Here is a 20125-nt window from a genome sequence, read left to right as displayed (position 1 = left end):
TCTCACAGAAAGAGGTTTGTCCAGGTATGTTGTTGCTGTTGGTAGTTGCTAAGTCATGTCTAACTCTTTGCAGCCCAATGGACTGTAGCCAGTCAGCTTCATCTGCCCATGGGATCTCCCAGGCAAGAATACTGGAGTGGGTTGCCATTTCCTTCTCCAAGGATCTTCCCAACCCATGGATTGAACCCACATCTCCTGCATTGGCAGATGGATTCTTTACCACCGAGCCACAGGGGAAACCCATGTCCAGGCATATGTGACCACATGTTGTTCAACCAGATATTTACGTCTGGGTTAGCCATCCTGCTTGTGACTCTAAATGATTTAGCAACACCTTGTCTAGCCCACTTATTCTCAACTTTGGCTTCACATTGGAATCCCATCTTCGGAAATTCTGATTTAATAGGTCCAGGGGGCATTGGAACTTTGAATAACTGCTCAGATGATTCTAATTTGTGACCAAGTTGAGAACTACTGCTCTAAGCTTTATAGAATACTGTGCATGCTAAGTTGCTTCAGCCTTGTCCGACTCTTTGAGACCACATGGACTGTAGCCTGCCAGACTCCTCTGTCCGTGGGATTCTTCAGGCAAGCATACTGGAGTGGGTTGCCATGCCTTCCTCCAGGGTTATAGAATACTGGCCATATGTAAATTAAGAAACCCTCATGCTGCCATCCTCTGCTAAAATTCACTATTGACTGACTATACCATCAATTTTCTAACTCATAATTCTTTCTTAATTGCTCCAATACCTGTAATCATTCCCAGAAGAATTCTGGTTTCCCATTCCCAAGTTTTAGTTCATGCTACTGGTTTAAAAGATTTTGAAGCATTAGTACAGCTATTTGTCTTTGGGGGCAGGTTTTATTCACATTGATGTTGCATGTTTATGCTATGAGCCAGGGCTCAATTATTACAAACGTTTCGTCCATTGGGCAATAATTTACGTTGAATCACTTGAGGGCATGGCTCTAACTTGGTTCTCTGGGGGTGTAGGGGAAGTGGAACCAAGAGCATTGTGCATAGTGGGGTTTGAGAAAAGGGTTCAGATGTATTGGCCTCAATGGTTAAAGATAATTCTACATAAAATCTAGAAAGAATTCTCATTGGAAGTTCTTGGTTTAACTAGTGCTCTCTAGTTAAGATATACATGCCTATGTCTCTGGTCTTACTGTTAAACAATAAATGAGTTTGCATATATTGTATGCATTGTACCAAACACCAGAATCTAATGTCTCTTTTAAAAAATATTTTTATTTTTTAGCTTCACTGGGCTTCAGTTGTGGCACACAGGTTCTTTAGTTGCAGCATGTAGGATCTAGTTCCCTAAGCAGGGATTGAACCCAGGCCCCCTGCATTGGGAGTGCAGTCTTAGCCACTGGACCACTAGGGAAGTCCCTCTCAGTTCAGTTCAATTCAGTCACTCAGTCGTGTCTAGCACTTTGCAACCCCATGAACTGCAGAACGCCACGTCTCCCTGTCCATCACCAACTCTCGGAGTTTACCAAAACTCATGTCCATTGAGTCGGTGATGCCATATAACCATCTCATCCTCTGCCGTCCCCTTCTCCTCCTGCCCTCAATCTTTCCCAGCATCAGGGTCTTTTCAAATGAGACAGCTCTTCGCAGCAGGTGGCCAAAGTATTGGAGTTTCAGCTTCAGCATCAGTTCTTCCAATGAACACCCAGGACTGATCTCCCTTAGGATGGACTGGTTGGATCTCCTTGCAGTCCAAGGGACTCTCAAGAGTCTTCTCCAACACCACAGATCAAAAGCATCAGTTCTTTGGTGCTCAGCTTTCTTTATAGTCCAACTCTCACATCCATGCATGCATGACCACTGGAAAAACCATAGCCTTGACTAGACGGACTTTTGTTGGCAAAGTAATGTCTCTGCTTTTTAATATGCTGTCTAAGTTGGTCATAACTTTCCTTCCATGGAATAAGCGTCTTTTAATTTCATGGCTGCAATCACCATCTGCAGTGATTTTGGAGGCCTCCAAAATAAAGTCTGACACTGTTTCCACTCTTTCCCCATCTATTTGCCATGAAATGATGGGACCAGATGCCATGATCTTAGTTTTCTGAATGTTGAGCTTTAAGCCAACTTTTTCACTCTCTTCTTTCACTTTCATCAAAGGCTCTTTAGTTCTTCTTCACTTTCTGCCATAAGGGTGGTGTCATCTGCATATCTGAGGTTATTGATATTTCTCCCAGCAATCTTGATTCCAGCTTGTGCTTCATCCAGCCCAGCATTTCTCATGATGTACTCTGCATATAAGTTAAATAAGCAGGGTGACAATATACAGCCTTGACGTACTCCTTTTCCTATTTGGAACCAGTCTGTTGTTCCATGTCCAGTTCTAACTGTTGCTTCCTGACCTGCATACAGGTTTCTCAAGAGGCCGGTCAGGTGGTGTGGTATTCCCATCTCTTTCAGAATTTTCCACAGTTTATTGTGGAAAATAAACTCCCTCTCATGCCCCCCGTTTTTTCCTCTAATTTCCTTTTAATGTTTCATAACATTGACATTTTCCAGGAGCCCAGGCCAGATTTTTATAGATTATTCTACGTTTTAAATACATCTGATTGTTTCTCAATGGTTAGATTCAGGTTAAACATTTATTTGCAAGAAGACTATATTGGTGATGTTATTTTTTCCGAGTGCATCACATCGGGAGGCCCCGAATTGGTGATGGTACTTTTGATCTTTCGGTTAAATTGGTGCGTATACCATAAATCACACAGCGACTGTGCTAGAACTCAGAGAAACCAAGTATGAGGCAAGACTCCGAATGCGCAGCAGGAGGCAGCCGTTTTTCCCAGGCTCCTCGGAAACCCGTTCAACCACGCCCACCCCGCTGCCGCCCGCGCCTCTTTTGTCGGAAAATAAACCCTCAGAACCAGAAAGCCCTTGCTCCAACTCGCCCAAATAGTTACCCATCAGCATGGGTGCGCTTGCGCAGTGAGTTTTCAGGAGGCTCTTTTTCAGCGCCCGACCGCTTCCTTTTTCTGCTCTCAATTGCCGCCCCCCCCCCCCCTTCGCTCGCTCTTTTCCCTAAGGGGTCATCACCGGGCGCCAAATGCGCGCCCGCGGGAAGGCCGGGGGCGGGGCGCCGCGCGGCGCGGCACGTCAGTGGCCTTCCGGACGGAAGTCCGCAGTCTCTGGAGCCTCTGATTGGTTTTCTGGGTGGCGCCTGTCTCGGCCCCCGCGCCAGTTTCGGGCTGGTTGGCGCGGAATCGGAAGACTCCGTGACCATGGCGCAAGTGCACGGCGAGGAGTGCGAGCCGGGGGCTGACGGTGAGAGATGGCCCCACGCGCAGGGTCCTGGGTTGGGAGTGCGGGGACTGAGGCATAATTGCGGGTTGTGGGAACTCTGTTTTATTTTTTCTCAGGAAGGCGCGCCCCCGGGTTGCTCCTCGTGTCTCTTTGGGCGCGGACCTCAGACGTCCAGGGCTGGAACCCATCAGGCCTCGGACAGGGCTTCCTTGCAGGGCCGTTGGGTCCTGGCAAACCCGAGTAACTCCCTGAGGGGCTTTTTGTTTGGGAGGCTGCCTCACCACTGTCAGTGCGGGTCTCCGCGCCTATCTGCCTCTTTATTTCTTTTGGTGAGTCTCATCCCACGTGCTGGGCACACACCTGCACTAGACTGACCCGGTGGGACAGTCTTGGCCGAAAGTATTTCTTTACTCCCGCTGGGAGTGCTGGGAAGGTTGTTACACATGGTAACGAAGCAGGAAAGAAAGCTGTCACCTGAAAATACAAACGCGTTTTGTCTTTTTTTTAGGTAATGAGTTTCTGCTTTACGCATTAACAGTTTTTCTTTCAGGGTCTGTGGAAAGTTCTTAAAGGGCCGCGTGGAAATAGTGCTCATCATCTAGTCATCTGAGGTGAAGCATTTAAAAAAAAATGCTTCAGTTTAGCAGCATTTCGCATGCCCTGTATATTGCTCCGTTTTCAGTGGTAATCTTCTATTTCCAAAAATAGAATATAGAAATGTAAATGGATTTGTCTGATTTCTGATTTTTGAGCAGTGTGCAACTAACGTGTGACTTCACTTCAGTGAACTTCTAACTTAAAATCAGGTGCTTCACTCTCTTAGCTCAAGCGTCACATCTCCTGTCACTCAAATACATCACCATTAATGAGAACTTGCGTCCTAATCAGATTCTTTTGCATTCCCCTAGTTGTGAATCACAGATTTCAATTTGTTCTTCTAGCCTTTCACTTTTTAAGACAATTTGTTTTGGAGAGTCGACTAGCCTGGATTACAAATGGGATGTAGGATGTGAGTACGTGAATAGTCTTTACAGTCCTCCATCAGTGACATGCCACTAAGCCCTTTCTTCACCCTAAAAACTGTTCCTCTTCGGTGAACATCATGAAATCACTCTTCGGAGGACACTGCAATCTTGAGATCCCTCTTAAGTCATGGTGTTGATTAAGTAGTGACTGGGACTTGTGACTGGAATTTTTCTTTTCCTGCCGAGTTTGAAAGATTGTCACCAGAAAGACTTGCAGGCTCTTGTCTGTCTGCTTTGGGGGAGGGTGGGGAGTACTCCAGATGTAATTGTGAACCAGATTTTTAAACTTCAGTAACTGGATTTTTTTTTCATGCTAATTCTTTTTGGCTAATTTACCTACTTGAAGCATTGGAGACTTATACCAAAAAGGAAAATTTAAGCTTTTTTTTTCCCCTTAAGTGTTAGAAGGTGGGCTGGCAGTAAAAAGTTGAAAGGTCTATAAGTAGCTGTTACTGTATATGAAAATGGATCAGAGAGAGTTTAATGATTTAAAAAAGCAGGTACAGTGGTTCATTCAGCAAATATTTATTATGTACCTACCAGGTATAGGCTTTCTATCAGGCTCTCGTGTTATAGTGGTAGGTAAGTTGGACATGGTTTTTGTCTTCATGGAATTGAGATGGTAAACATGTAATTATATGCGGTGCTATATTGAGGCTTCCCTGAGTAAGTGGCTTTGCTTTATTCTTGCTTTCTGGAAGCTAGACCCTTTTAGTGCTTAGTGTGGAGTGTCTTAGTGTGCCAGGTATCTTCATTTAATCCTAAACTTTATGAAGCAGACATGGTTATCCCCATTTCACATATGAGGACCCTGAGGCTGTGCATTAGTCTCAGCCATTGGGTGTACTCTATAGGAACCAACTCTAGTTGACTGAAACCGAACAGGAATTTATCAGAAGAGTAAGTATCGTAGTGTTCAGAACCTTTGGAGAGCCAGTCTCTGAGCAGTGTAGCTAGGAACAGTGCTTCAAATCATGCCCCCAAAGTGGTTCATTGAGGAGGTTACTGCCAACCATGGCAATTACTTGAAGTTAGAGCCTTCAGGTACCCTGGGACATTGCTGGCACTGTTGTTCCAGGTACTCAATCCTCCTGTAGCGGTTGCTACTTCTAGAATCTTCCATTAATCCTCCCCCTTTCCTTGTCACACTAGCTTCTGATTAAGTCTGAGCAGATGTTTGTAATTGCAGGACCTATTTTATGTACCCCTGCCCTAGCTGCCGGGGCATAAGGGAGGAGGGATTTCACAGTTTCAATACTGGGCAGCTTAAAAAAACAAGACACCTGGCCACCGTGGCTCAGAAAGGCACACCGGTTGTCTCCTGTCACCCAGTAAGTGCCAGAGCCTGGTTGTGTTGCTGCTTCTAATCTCCGTTCTCCCATTCTCCCACTCGATGCTCTCGTGTCCGGTTTACCTTCCGCATTGACTTCCTCTTGGTTTCAGAATACACCTTGCATTTTTACCTGTTTGTAGTTTGGCTCATGCCTTTTCCTTTGCTTGTGCCCACTTGTTGCCCTGTACTCTGATAGTGAAGTTCTATTCCTCTTTCTGTGTTGGAAACCTCCCCTTGTGAAGCCTTGTCTGATTTCCCAGGCAAAATGAATGGCTCCCTTTTCTACATGTCCTCAGTACCGGGTTCTTACCTCTCATATGGCACCATCTTTATATGATGGTGGGAGTTTCAGGTCTTCTTGCTTTCCTTGACTAGGAGCCCCTTGAGGACTCGCAACTTTGTCTTATTTGTAATTGTACCCCAAACTCTTACAGTGGCACATCGTTGCCTGTGGAGTAAGTCTTTTTGAAAACCTATAGATTTTGTCAGGATAATCTGACAGAGGAGTCAGGGGGATCTTGAATGGAATACACTGAGGCCAGCTCTTCACTCCCAAGGGTCATGTTCAGTAATCTCCAAAACCTTGTTGTGTAGGTCTGCTCACATTTTTTTGAAATCATTTGAGTGACACTCACGATTTTGTGGCTGTCATCATTAAGTACCTGCATTCCTTAATGCTTTTCTGAAAATGGATTTAAAAGTCAAATATGAAAGTCAAACAATAGACTGAGATATTATAAAGAGAGATTCCATTTCCAGAAAGCTAGAAAAAAAGTATCTCTAGTTATGCCTCACCTTCAAGACAGGGTTGAAACAGTTGAAACTATTGAAACAGTTTATTGCCAGCACTTGCTACATGTTCTGTAAATTGTATCTTCTGTTTCAGTCAACACTTAGTCAAAGAGCTGAATGTTGTTATGAACATTCCAGTGGGGTGGGAGCTTTTGGGATGCCTGTTATCAATACTTCTCCTTTTCTGTGCTTCTTTTTATAAAGTAATTAGCACCAAATACAATACAATATTCAATTTCACAGACATAGGTGGCAGTCATGCTGAGCCTCAACTCGTGGCTGGCAGGCGGCACTGTCTTGCTTGCTTTGGGTATTCATCAGCTGGCATATTAAAGTCTTCATTCTGTGGGTGAAATCTTTTCAGTAGCTGTGTGAGGTGGTCAGTTTATGATGACCCAAAGCGTGCATAATTCAAAAGTTGAATGACTGACCAGTGAGGCCCTCTGGTACTTCATTAATTTTTCACAAAACACATTTTAATCTTTGTGTTTTTCACTGTCATCCTCTAATGTCATAACCAGCAGCATGAGATCTGGAAATCAGTGATGGAATCAAGAATCTCCTCGGTCATCTTGGTTAAATTCTCCCAACCCCCAATTTATCCTTTCTTTGAAATTCCAGGCATTTTATCTGTACTTCTGTTGGGGCATGTGTTTCTTCTAAAAGTTGTTCTATAGTTAGTTGCTATTTACAGGCATACCTCGCTTTATTGTGCTTTAGATACTGCACTTAAAATTTTATTTTTTAAAACAAATTGAAGGTTGTGGCAACCCTGCATCGAGCAAGTCTGTTGGCACCATTTCCTCAACAGACTTCACTTATTACTTCATGTCCCTGTGTCACATTTTGGGAATTCTCACATTTTTCAATATTTGTTACAGTGATCTATGATCAGGGATCTTGGATGTTACTACTACAACTCACTGAAGGCTCAGATTATGGTTAACATTTTTAGCAATCAAGAATTTTTTTATTTTTATTTTTTGCAATCAAGAATTTTTAAAGATATAATGCTTTTGCACACTTAATAGACTATAATATAGTGTAAGCATAACTTTTATATGCCCTGGGAAATTTTTAAAAATTCACATGGCTCACGTTATTGTAATATTCACTTTATTGGTCATGGTCTGGAACTGAACCCACTAGTATCTCCGAGGTCTGCCAGGTATCTCCCCGGTCAGATTGTAAGTTCTGTGAGTCTGGGGCCCTGTCTTGTTTTTGTGTCTCTCAGAGGGGTAGTTATTTGTAAAGAGCAGGTGCTCGTCAAAACCTTTCAAATGTTGATTAATAGAATACAAAATGAATTGTCCTTTTATAATCACTTAATGGCCTGTCATTTTGCTTGGAAAGGTTATGGACTAGGCTGGTCTCCCTTGAGTGTCTCCAGGGGATATCAGTTGAATTTGGAATTTTTCTCCGAGAGGAAAAAAAATAACAGTTACTTCAGCTGAGAATTTCCGCAGAGCCACAGGAGCGGCAGATTTTTTATAACATTGAACTTGTATGTTACTACTGGCTAAAAACTGTTGCTTTGTTTTTGAGGGAAAATGGCTGACAATTTTGTAATGTATCAAATAAATTTGGCTTCTTTTCAGCTATGTCAGATTCCAGGAGTTTTGTAGCTTCCCGATCCCGGAGAGAGAAAAAATCAAAGAAAGGGCGACAGGAAGCTCTGGAAAGACTGAAAAGGGCAAAAGCTGGTGAGAAGTATAAATATGAAGTAAGTAACCATTTTTTCCCTCTGTGATTCATCTAATTCATAGCCTGTAGGTAATCTTATGTCACCTTTGCTGCTGATTAGAAATATGCATATATTTCAAGTTTCTTATAATAGTGATTTCTTAATCTCAAACGCACTTGGGCATGAGGCAGATTTACAGGTTATGGGAGACTACTCACCCATTAAAGTTCCTCTGAGGCACCTTACCGATGCTTTTAAAATCCCGAAATGAAAGTAGTAATGTATTTTTTGCCTTATTAAGATCACTGCATCTCTGCTGAGTTCCGTGGCTCTTTTGAGGGAACTTTGAGATGCTTTTGCTTTACTTAAGAGGTGCTGAGCAGTGTCGCTGACTGAGCACTGCTTCTCCTTGGAGAGAACTGGACTTCATAATCTCATATGCAAGGGGATCCTGGTGGGGGCTTGGACCTCCCCTCTGCTGTGTCCTGCATGAAGGACTGAATGTGATGTCCTTTTGGCTCTCTCCTACCCACCATTGATGGCCTGGTGAGAAAGCAGAGTGGCTACCATCTGCACAATGTTGTCGAGCTTCACCTCCAGGGTGCTCCCTGAATATTAATACTTTCATAGCCTCACGGCTGGAAAGCCATTAATTAATATGAGACAATAATAATAATAACAGCAACTAATGCAGTTTTTCAGCTAACATTGTTCTAAGTGCTTTAACAAACATATTCTGTTCTTTAATCTTTCCAATAATCATCTGAGGTTAGACACTACGATTAACAGCATTTCGCATGGAAGGTATCTGAGGTCACAGTGGCAGAGCCTTGATTGGAACCCAGGCAGCCTGGTTTGAGAATATGCCTGTTAACCATGGCCCATTCTGTATTGGGCTATTAAACAAGTAGAAGAGGATTCTTGTCATTTGGCACCATTCCTTCAAGTTAAGGGAGTCATCCAGATCATAAAGGGTTGCTAAAAGGATTACAGTAAATCATGAGTAAAGCATTTTTAATGTAGGTACTTCTGTAAAGAAGTTCTGTGGGGCATTTCAGATGTTGACACAATGTGACTGATTTCCCATTAATCACTGATGTTAATGGCATGGCTCTAAGAGTTCAAGCTGAGCAGTAGCAATGTTTTTAGAGATCGAGTCAAAATGACTTTTTAATTCAAAATGATTTTTAAAAATAGTTTTCTGGTGTCTTTTTGATAGTCTGTAAATGAGTTGCTTAAATGAGAGGCAGAGTATGCCTAATAGACTTCAGGCAACAAAACTAACCTTGCCAGTTCCCTCTCCCCTGGAAAAGAACATTGGTCAGTACAGTAGTATTAGTTGGACCAGTTTGTGCTTGGGTTGTCAAAAAAAACTTAATTTGGTAGGGCAGGTAATTTCTGTTACCAAGTGATCAAAGGCCTAATCAGTATTTGCCAGTGATCCCTGTAGAGCAAATTAAACAGGAGGTGACAGCTAAGCCTAATCCTGCAATTACTATAAGCCCTGTAGGTGTGGCAGAAATCCAGTCAACTTTGCCCATCAGGCTCTCAAAGCTCTGTATCCAGGTGTTTTTTCCCCTAGAGTCTTAGGTCTTCAGATGGAGCTGGTCGTTTCTTCCACCCCTCACTTGGAAAGGCAGAACTGTCAAGAGAAGGGGGGAATTTTTAGCAGGGTATGTTTAAGTTCTTAATAACCAGCCCACCAAATTCTCACCTGAGACATTAATGGCCTGTCACCATGGCGGCTGTGGCAGTGGTGTGTGTCTGTCTGTGCTTTAACTGCTTAGAGGGTCTGCTCTCTTCATGTCAGTAGTTCGTGGAGTTCTGAACTTCTGATGGTTGGGCAGCCTGTGTAATTACAGGTCTTGCCACTCCGCACTTGCACTCGGTTTTTAACACCCCAAAATGGTTAGGGATCAGTGGTAATACAAACAAGGGTCACTCTAAAACCGTTTGTAGTGCACCTGTAGAATATAGACTGTGTTTTCCTGGCTTTTGGAGGGGGATGGATGGGGGAGATTTTCCTTTGGAATTTCATTTGATCGGTTGAACAGTTATGGAGATTTGTCCTTTTGTGGGGCACCATCAGCTAGCGGAAAGGGAGGCAGCATGTCTCACAGGTTTGCCAAGTACAGGAGAAACCAATCTCGAAATTACAAATGACTAATCCCCAAAGCAGCTAATGAAGAATTGGCTATAATTCAGTTTGTTTTTTATGAAGTAGATGAGTAATTGATGGTGTGACAAGTATATTATGCTAATGGATCATTTAATATCTTATGTTAACACCCACCTAAAAGGAATACTAAGTTAATTGATGTCTATTTAAGGAAAACCCTGCAGTGGTGTTGAATGTCAGAACTCATGATTTGGTTGCAGCTAACTCCTTCAGGCTGCCATTCCACTTTGAATTTGACAATTTTTTCATCAGAATTGTTTAACACTTTCACTCCACTTTGAGCTTTCTCAAACTTGTATGATGGTAGGTAGAGGACTTCACGAGTGTTTATGAAGAAGTTGATGAGGAACAATACTCGAAGTTGGTCCAGGCCCGCCAGGATGACGACTGGATCGTGGATGATGGTATGTGGAAAGAAGCCATCTGCCAGACACTGTGTCAGTAGCTTTTCATAAGTTCTTATGCAGCAGAGATGCTGCTTTGCTTGGGCAGATAGATGTAAGGCACCTTTGGTTTGGATTTTCCTTAAATACGTGCTTTGAGGGTGTAGAAGCAGAACAATGGAAAGTTTTATCGAGGGGCATTTTGGAGAAACCAGATGTATACCTCAGACTATAGTATAAATCCTCCAGGAAGTGACTGTGTAGGAGTTTGGAGGAATCTCCTACCTGTGGGCTGTCTCCATGTGATGGGGTAGAGGAAAATACGTCACAGAATGGCTGTGAGGATTACACAAGACTGTACTCATGAAGAGTGACTTGGGCAGTGGAAAGCCCTGGGTAGACAGAGGCTGGTCCCCATGTTCTTATAGCCCTTGTGGAAAGCTCGGTGGTTCCTGTTTGCGGGATGTGACTTCTTTGCTGTGTGGGTGCCAACCATGCAGCAGAGAAAGGGGGTGTAAACTGCACCCACCACCGTATTTACGTTCCTACTTCTGTAATTGGACTTGGCTATATTCCCAACTTGAACTTGCAGACTAAGTTGCTTTTCTGGACTTCTGGTGATCTTGATTCTTTTTGTTCTTCTTGTAGAGTAGAAGTACTGTAAAGCATCCTGTTGTGGCAAACTTTGATCCTGTGGGCCAAATTATTTCCTAGTTCACCTAAATAGGCATAGTATATAGCTGATCCTTGAACAGCATGAGTTTAAACTGCTTGGATCCACTTATATGTGTGTGGCTGTTTTTCGATAATAAATACCATAGTACTACACCATCTGTGGTTGTTTGAATTCACAGTTGTAGAGGAGCTGTAGATACTGATGGCTGACTGTAAGTTATACATGGGTTAACTCCCAAGTTGTGTGAGGGTCAGCTGAATATCCTTTGGTTTTGACTCAGAAAACCTGTGTGAGGGCTGTGTTTCATCTGACTTTTGGTTGAACGGGATTCTGCTGCATTTTAAAATGACGTGGACCAGGAGAACATCTGATTGGGGATTTTTATTTTTTTGTCATGGGTAAAATATTGGCTATGTTTAGAAATTTGATCCTAATGTGAAATTTTGTTCCTGCAGATGGTATTGGCTATGTGGAGGATGGCCGGGAAATTTTTGATGATGACCTTGAAGATGATGCTCTTGATTCCCATGAGAAAGGTACCTGCATTTTGTTTTTAAGAGGGCCATTTTGAGATTTAAGGAATTGTCTAAAATTTCAGATGACTTGGTACTTTGACATAGTTTCTTCAGGGGAAACGGACCTACCACAATTGTGTTTGAGTATAGAAAATGTTCTAATATTGAAAGAAGTCTAGTTATGTAGAAAATTAAACATGGAAAGCAAAAACAATCAGGAAATGAAGTTTCACATCTCTGTTATCCAAAGAGATACTTATTTTGGAATTTTCAGTGCTGTGGTCATTTTAGATTTGCTGATTTTGAGGGCTACAAGCATAAGTGATGTCTTTTCATTCCTACTGAAGTTACTTAGGATTTTAGCTCTTTGATAGAAGCACAGTACAATAACAAGGCTTTGAGCTTCTGTCAACCTGCTTTGTTTAATTGAAATTTAAAACAATATGAATGAATGTGTTATATTCACATAGCTATCACAATCATTGGCAAAAGAAATTTTTGAGTCAACAAGCCCGATTTCGTTCCTGTAAAATGAGAGGAGGAAATTTTCTTCATATTTGTTTTTTTTTAATTTAGTTCATTATTACCACCAAGTGGTAGATCACTGGCCAACATTCTGTGGCCCACTTAGAGCTGGTTTATTTTAGAATAGCTTTACTGAGATATAATTAACATACCATACAATTCCCCTAAAGTGAGCATTTTAGTGGCTTTTAGTATAGTCACAGTAGTACAGCCATCACCATGATGACTTTCCTTACCTCAGAAGGAAATCATACCTGTACTATATAGCTCAAGCTAAGAATGGCTTTTACCTTTTTAACGAGTGTTTAAAAAAAGAAGAAAAATGGAAAGAAGAATATGCAACAGCTTTGTGTGGCCGCAAAGCCTGAAATCTGTGCTCTCTCACCCTTTTCAGAAAGTCTGGACCTTAATTTGTAGATTGTTTACATTTTGTGACATTTGTTTACTGTGTCCCTCTTCCACCTTCCCAGACATACACACACAGACTTTGTTTTTGGTGAATTTATTGAAACTAAGTTGTAGACAGCACGACACTTAGCTCTCCATGCTTCAGTGGTGATCATAAGAACAAGGGCTTGTCTCCTTAGCTGCAGTACCATTTCCATGATATTATCTAAGATTTTATCCTGCTTAAGATTCCCCCAGTTCGTCCAATAATACCTTTCATAGCTGTTTTTAGAAGTGCAGTTTCCACTTGGATTTTCATGTCTCTTCAGTCTTATTTAGCATAGAGCAGTACCATCCCTCCTCTTCCCCATCTGGTCTTTCATGACACTGACATTTTTAAAGGGACAAGGGAATTCCCTGGCTGTCCAGTGGCTAGGATTCCACACTTTCACTGCCAGGGGCATGGGTTTCATCCCTGATCGGGGAAATAAGATTCCAAACAAGTGTTTGGCTGAAGAAAAAAAAACAACCCACATAAACAAATCAAAACAGGAGCTCTAAAATTGTGGAAAAATTTCATCTCAAACGTTGACTCCTGTTCTTTCTTTGTTTCCTGTTGTCCTTCTGTCTTATACCTGCTAATGTAGACTGATGATATTAAAGCCCCTTAGTGAAGCCTTCCTTGCTAGTCAAACCAGTACTGACCTTCTCTTTTGAGGCTCTTTATTAGGACCTGAATTTTGTTTACTAAACGTTTTGACCATTGCCTATATTCTCTCTTCAAACTGCTCCAAATGATCTCTCGACAAAATTAAATTCCCCTGTCTTATGTTTTTCACAAATGTGCTATATCTTCGTATTCTTAGGCACATTAAAAAAAATAACAGAAAATCTATCATCTGTGACATTTAGTGCATCAACAGTGTTTGTACTCATGACCAGAACATTTTCTCATCCCAGATGGAAATCCATACTCATTAAGCAGTCATTCCTCAGTCTTCCTTCCCTCAGCTCTTGGCAACTACTGATACGCTTTCTGTCTCTGGATTTGCCTGTTTTGAGTATTTCATAGAGTTGGAATCATGCAATATGTGACTGTTTGTTTCTGGCCTATTTCATTTAGCATAGTGTTTTCAAGGTTCATTCGTGTTACAGTGTGAATCAGTATTTCATTCCTTTTCAGGGCTGAGTACTATTAGATTGCAAGGATAGACCACATTTCATTTATTCATTTATTAGTTATAGGCCACTTGGGTTGTTTCCTTCTTTTCAGTTACTGTGAACAGTGCTGAGTGAAGTTTTGTGTACCAGTTTTTGTTTGAACACTTGTTTTTAATTCTTTTGGGCGTATGCCCAGAAATGGAATTCTGTATACGTATTTTAATTTCCTTTTCTTTCTTACACAAAAGATATTTTCTATAGATACTTTTGTACTTGGCGTTTTTTCACTTAAGAAGATATCTTGAAAATCACTTCATATCAGCACTTAGAGCGCATTCTTCTTGCTTGCTCATTTCTGTATGGCTGCATAGTATTCCATCGATGGATGTACCATGGTTTGTTCAGATGGTTTTCTTGAGTGGACATTTAGATTTTCAGTAATTAGCTCTTGCTGATGATACCACATTGAATAACTGCATATGGTATTTTCCTCAGGGAAAATTCGTAGAGGTGGGATTGCTGGCTTAGAGAGTACATGGACATAAAGTTTCATGAGATATTGCCAAATTCTTCTCCATAGGAATTGTCCCATTTTACACTCCTGTGAACAATATTTGAGTATCCATTTAGACACCATGGCCTCGCCAAGAGAATGTATTGTCAAGCTTTTAAATTTTTGACCCTCTAATATGTGAGAAATGACATTTGCATTTCTTTTACACATGAAGTTGGGCATCTTTCATAAAACTTCATAGTTATATATTTTTTAACATGAACCGTATGTTCATGTTTATTGCCCACATTCCCTTTGGGTTCTGGGGTGAGTCAGAAAGTGAGAGTAAAATTCACAGTACTAGAGGAGTTTGCAGGTAGTATCTACATGCCCAGAAGAGAAAACATATGGCACAAGTTTTTCTTTATGGAGCAAATGTCTGCATGTTGTTTAGTGTTGCTAGGACCTGTTGTTCCGTGTCTAGTTACTGTTCCTCATAAAATGGAAACTAGGATGCTACAGTATCACAACCAGTAGTCTTCTTTCTTCATAGTTCAGTTTTCTTGTCAGAGTCAGTGTCACACTAAAATGATGATCTCATGAAGGCTGCAGAGCTAATCCCCTGGTTCCAGATGAGCTTGATCTTTTTATTTCTATGGGAAACTAAACCCCACCTTTTAAAAAGCTTTCTATTCACATTAATAGTAATGATTAAACAGTCTCAATAACTCATCTTGACATTTTACTGGCCTTTCTTCCATTTTTTTTTTCTTTCTTCCATTTTTATAGTAACATTCAGTCCAAATTTCCCTGAATTTAGCCCATTTAAAAGATTATTTCCTATGTACCTTGCATAAAATTTCAGTTTTGTGTTTTGAATTTTTAACATTTTGCTTGTTAGAGTCTCATATACAGAGGACAGGTGACCATGCTTTTGGTTTTCCATTTTGATTTTTGCTTTTGCGTGTTTCTAAATAAATTCTCTTCCAACAGGAAAAGATGATAAAGCATGCAACAAAGATAAGAGGACTATCAAGAGGGCTGCTGTGACAAAACCGAACAACATTAAATCAATGTTCATTGCCAGTGCTGGGAGGAAAACTGTAGATGTGAGTCTCATGTTTTCTTATATTTGCCTCTTCCTTTGTGAAGCAATGATTCCTGTTTGTTCATAGTTCACCTTTTTTGTCAGATTCCCCGTAGCTCTAGACAGATGATCTCCTGAAGGCTGCCAGGCTAGTCCCCTGGTTCCAGATGAGCTTAATCTTTGATTATATTTAACATTTGATTATATAGATAATAGATGCCCAGTATGTTTTTGTTTTGTTTTTTATCTTTTATATATTTTTTGGTCACACTGCATGGCTTGTGGGGTCTTAGTTCCCCAAACAGGGATCAAACCCAGGCCCTTGCAGTAATAGTGCCACGTCCTAACCACTGGACTGCCAGGGAGGTCCCAATATGTTTGAACTCAAATATTTGAGTATTACTTTCCCAGTCTCAGTCACTAAGTTCAATGTAGATTTCTCGGTAGATTGAGGCATCTCCTGATCCTTACTCTGAAAATGTGAAGTGCAGGACTTTCTCATTCTCTCTGCCTTTTTAATTTCCAGAAAGCTGTTGACTTGTCCAAGGATGATCTGTTAGGTGACATTCTACAGGACCTGAACACTGAGGTAAGTGAATCTCCAGGAGCTGTCAAATATTCAAGTGAACATGACCTGAAGAAACAATTCAGTAATTAATATGAAACAGACTTATTGTTAGAATGCACAGCAAACTCCAGTGACAACCCCACCACCAAAACCCCAACCAAAACAAACCTCCAAACCAAAACCAAGCCCTTCAAATTGGTTTCTTCTCCCCATTTTAGGTGAATAGTTTCTAGCCACTCTAGGCTCTATTGACTGTGTGGGGCTGTGTTTGAGGTAGTCAGAGTACACACGAGCCATTGCAGGGAAGGCATGCTGCTTGTGCTCAGTTGCTGCCGTGTATGTGCCCGAAGTAGATTGAAGCCTGTCAGTCTGCACAGTCAGGCGTGAGATCCTCGTCCTGAATTCCAAGTGGGGGTGAGGGAAGAGTCGGTGAGCTGTCCCTCGTACGACTCAGACAGGTTCGGCGGTACTGGAATTTGCAATTGGGCTGTTTCACGGCAAGACTGAACTCTCAGTTAGAGATGTGCTTCTTTCTAAGTGATCTTCAATTAAAATGACTAACACCAACACTGTGTAGTTCGGGTTTGACAGTTTTAAAATGTAATATTCTGGAAGGGTAAGGGAGAAGTATGTTAAGTTTTAAAAAGAAAAAAAATTGATGAGGGGTGGAGTCAGTATCTATTCTGGTTTTCTAGTGAGTCTGTGGTATTGTTGCTATAGTAACCTCACTGTATGAACATAGATCTGTGGGGGGAGCAGGGAGGGGGAAAAAAGTGCTTTGCTCACTGGGCTTCATTGGGGGAAGAAATGTACTTTTTGTGTCTTGTGGTAAACCAAGCATGGCAGTGAATGTCTGTCTACCCCCTCCTAGACACCACAAATAACTCCACCACCTGTAATAATACCAAAAAAGAAAAGATCCAGTGGAGCTTCACTGAATCCTTTCTCTGTGCACACCCCCAAGGTATAGTGTGTGGAAATACCTTCAGTCTTGATTTACATTACTGCTTAAAACTTATTTTGTTGCTTTTCTATGTGAGTGAAATGCCTTTGAATTTGTTCTTGTTTTTGTTTTAAATTAGGACTCCTGTTTCATTATATAGTTTCATATATTTCAAAAATAGCATGTGCCTGCTTTTTTCATAGTAAATTTTGTAGTAACTGGTATATGTTTATTATAGGTATTGCAACTGTGCTAAATGCAATCATTTTCTTCCTGGAAACAAGTTTTTTTTTTTTCTGTAATCCTAGGTAACAGTGAAATAATTGAGGCTGTTACATTAATAATACATAAAATTGTTTTATAAATGGGAACTGTCATTATCTCTGGTCAGGGTAGGACAGTTGCATATTTTTAGCATGCAGGTCTAACTGACTAAACATTTAAAAACATTGACAGGCAGCTCCTTCAGGAAAAACCGCTCCCCCGGCCTCAAGGAAGGAGCCTTCATTAACTCCTGTTCCTCTTACATGTGCTGAATTTGCTGGTAAGTCTCCTGTCAAGCAGAATTGCAAGGATGTTAAGCAGTTGCAGAGTGCTGTCAAAAGATGGAGGCCCCGTGAAGGAGGAAGTGGAGAAAATTTGAAGGGCTTGAGTAGGCAGTTTCCCTGAGAAAGGTTTGAATTCATAGCAGGAAAAGTTAAAAACATCCAATTTGGGAATTGAAGAGCAAGGCAAATAGCATGTGGGCCAGGGGTAGTCTGCTATTGCACCGTCGGGGAAGCTTTTGTGCTGGGTGGCAGTAACACGTGATGGGAATGTGTGACGCCGCCCTCAGGAGAGCCCAGGATGCCACTGTGTTCAGATGACAAGGAGGAGTCAGGGGCAATGGAATTTGAAGATGGTGACTTTGATGAGCCCATGGAAGCCGAGGAGGTGGATGTGGAGCCCGTGGCTGCCAAGACTTTGTGCCAAGAGAGGGAGCCAGCAGAGGAGGCGAAACACGAGGCTGATTCTGGGAAAGGGACCACATCCTCCTCGTAAGAGCATTTTATGACTTCTCTGCCAAGTAGTGCTACACTTACTCTGTTGGATTTTGAAAGGTTTTTGAAAATGTGATTTTTGCAGAGCAAGTTTTCTCCCAGATATCTCTTGTTGGGACATGGATCAGGAAGATGACAGCAGTTTCTTAGCCCCAGAAGTTCAAGTGGATTCCAGTCACCTCCCACTGGTAAAAGGAGCTGATGAGGAACAAGTATTTCAGTTTTATTGGCTGGATGCTTATGAAGATCCATACAGCCAACCAGGTAATCATATAGTTACATACGGTAACTGAATGTCTTGAACACAGAATGGCACCTTTCCCTGAAGTGCTTTAGTGACTGTAATTGGCACAGGCTCTGCCCCCATGTTCATAGTAAGAGAGCAACACTCGTTTACTGTAAAGTTCATGAGACCTGGATGGAGAGAGTTTGTGGTGTGAATAATCTTTACAGTCTTATTCCGAAAACTGGTTATATGTGATTTCGCAGTGTATGCTTGGAATTCACCGTTGATGTATCTGAACATATTGGAATGCACTTAAAGTGGAATCAATCACTAATTGGTGCCTTCAGCAGTGTGAACACCTGCCACATGCCAGGCCCTGAGATGGGGTGAACAAGCTGGGCAAATTCCCTGTCCTAGTGGAGCTTTCATTCTAGTGGGGTAAAGGCAGTTATTTGGGGAGTGACCAGGGAAGGCCTATTGGGCTGGGTTTTGAGGTATGTTCAGAGCTGAGGAGAGAGTATTTCAGCCTGAGGAACCCAGAAATGCAGAGGCCCGGGGAGAGAAAGGAGGAGACCTGAGTGGTTGTAGCAGAGTAGTCAGATGACAAGATTGGTTGGAAATTAAGTTGGAGAAAAGGCAAAGGCCGGACAATGAGGGACCTTGAAAGCTGCGTTGAGGAGTTGAGACCTTACTCTAAGAACAGTGGCGAGGCAGGGGAGGATTTTCAGTGTGGGGTGCAGGGGTGAGGGGTAGAGTGGGGCCATGGTTGGGTTTACATCTGAGCAGGAACCATGTGGTTTATGTGGAGAAAAGCCTGCACGTGTGTGGGTGTGGCCGGGCCAGAGTAGGGAGTGTAGAAGACCTGAAGATCAGTCTGTCCAGGGCAGGTGTGGAGGAGGAGAGAAGTCAGTAACTTTTACTTGGACTTTGACATGAACTCGAGGATGGATGGATGTGGCATTTGAGAGAAAGGAGGAATCAAGGCTAAGTCGCAGATCCTCCTCCAAATGAACTTTTACTATGAATCCTGACTCACAGAGTCAGGAGGGCTCCCATTTCCTCTGTGCTATTTGAGTCCTTCTTCACTGTGGGGCCAGGCAGGACAAGGCATGTCAGATTCAGAAAAGAGACAGTATACACCCTTAAACAGTTGCCTTTATTCAGATCCATATCTGAATCGAAGGGCAGGTACAAACTGAATTTTTCCAAATGATTTCCTTGAGGATTAAGTATTAAACCATCAGACTTGGAGCCAGATTTACCACCAAGATACTTGGATTGGCTTGCACTGGGAAAATGGTACTGGTCTCTTGGGAGGCGGCAGTATTAATATGCTCCGCTTATCAAAGTGTTGAAACTTGCACAGCTGCTGGAGTAGCAAACTGCCATGTGTTTGTTGCTCAGGTGAAGATGCCAGCAGTCTTAGAAATGGTATAAACTCTAGGGTAAGACCATCTGGTTAGATGCTCTCACTTCTTTGACGGTTTTGTAACTTGCTGGTGCCAGGTGGGCTGGCAAGTGTGATTTCACAAGGCTTTGGAAATTAAACCCAGGATGGCTCTATTGTACAGTTTCAAGGGACCTCCCTGAAGCACAGCCTCATAGCCAGTGCTCTGGAATTGGGTGAATGGTGGGCCTGCCCATCCCAGAGCCACCTGCCTGTGCCTTACTGTGTCCGTTCCTTGTAGAATTTTATTCCCTGACTTGATTCATGGTCCCATCAAAACCAGAAATCTGAGAGCCCGCCTTGAGTCCCCTACCCTCCTCACTTTCCTCACCAAGTCTTACTCGTTTTCTCCTCCTAAACTGGACAAGCTGTCTTCTCTTC

At 42.1% G+C, this 20125-nt stretch overlaps 1 protein-coding gene across 2 annotated transcripts in view; it reads left to right on the top strand.

Annotated features, from left to right (window-relative positions):
* The first annotated feature begins 3200 nt into the window (after positions 1 to 3200).
* The window catches only part of POLA1 (DNA polymerase alpha 1, catalytic subunit), a 289718-nt gene continuing 272793 nt past the window's right edge, over positions 3201 to 20125 (top strand). For both annotated transcript variants that reach the window (XM_043895338.1, XM_043895337.1), the window contains exons 1-10: positions 3201 to 3301; positions 8029 to 8153; positions 10601 to 10697; positions 11808 to 11888; positions 15427 to 15542; positions 16047 to 16109; positions 16960 to 17052; positions 17488 to 17575; positions 17867 to 18068; positions 18157 to 18335. In XM_043895338.1, coding sequence (XP_043751273.1) covers positions 3259 to 3301; positions 8029 to 8153; positions 10601 to 10697; positions 11808 to 11888; positions 15427 to 15542; positions 16047 to 16109; positions 16960 to 17052; positions 17488 to 17575; positions 17867 to 18068; positions 18157 to 18335 — 1087 coding nt within the window. In that variant the 5' untranslated portion in view covers positions 3201 to 3258. The remainder of the gene's footprint in view (positions 3302 to 8028; positions 8154 to 10600; positions 10698 to 11807; positions 11889 to 15426; positions 15543 to 16046; positions 16110 to 16959; positions 17053 to 17487; positions 17576 to 17866; positions 18069 to 18156; positions 18336 to 20125) is intronic.

This window comes from Cervus elaphus, chromosome X (assembly GCF_910594005.1).
Source record: "Cervus elaphus chromosome X, mCerEla1.1, whole genome shotgun sequence".
NCBI classification, from domain to species: Eukaryota; Metazoa; Chordata; class Mammalia; order Artiodactyla; family Cervidae; genus Cervus; species Cervus elaphus.
Note: the sequence above shows the minus strand (reverse complement) of the source record. Positions and strands in the feature narration are given on the sequence as shown.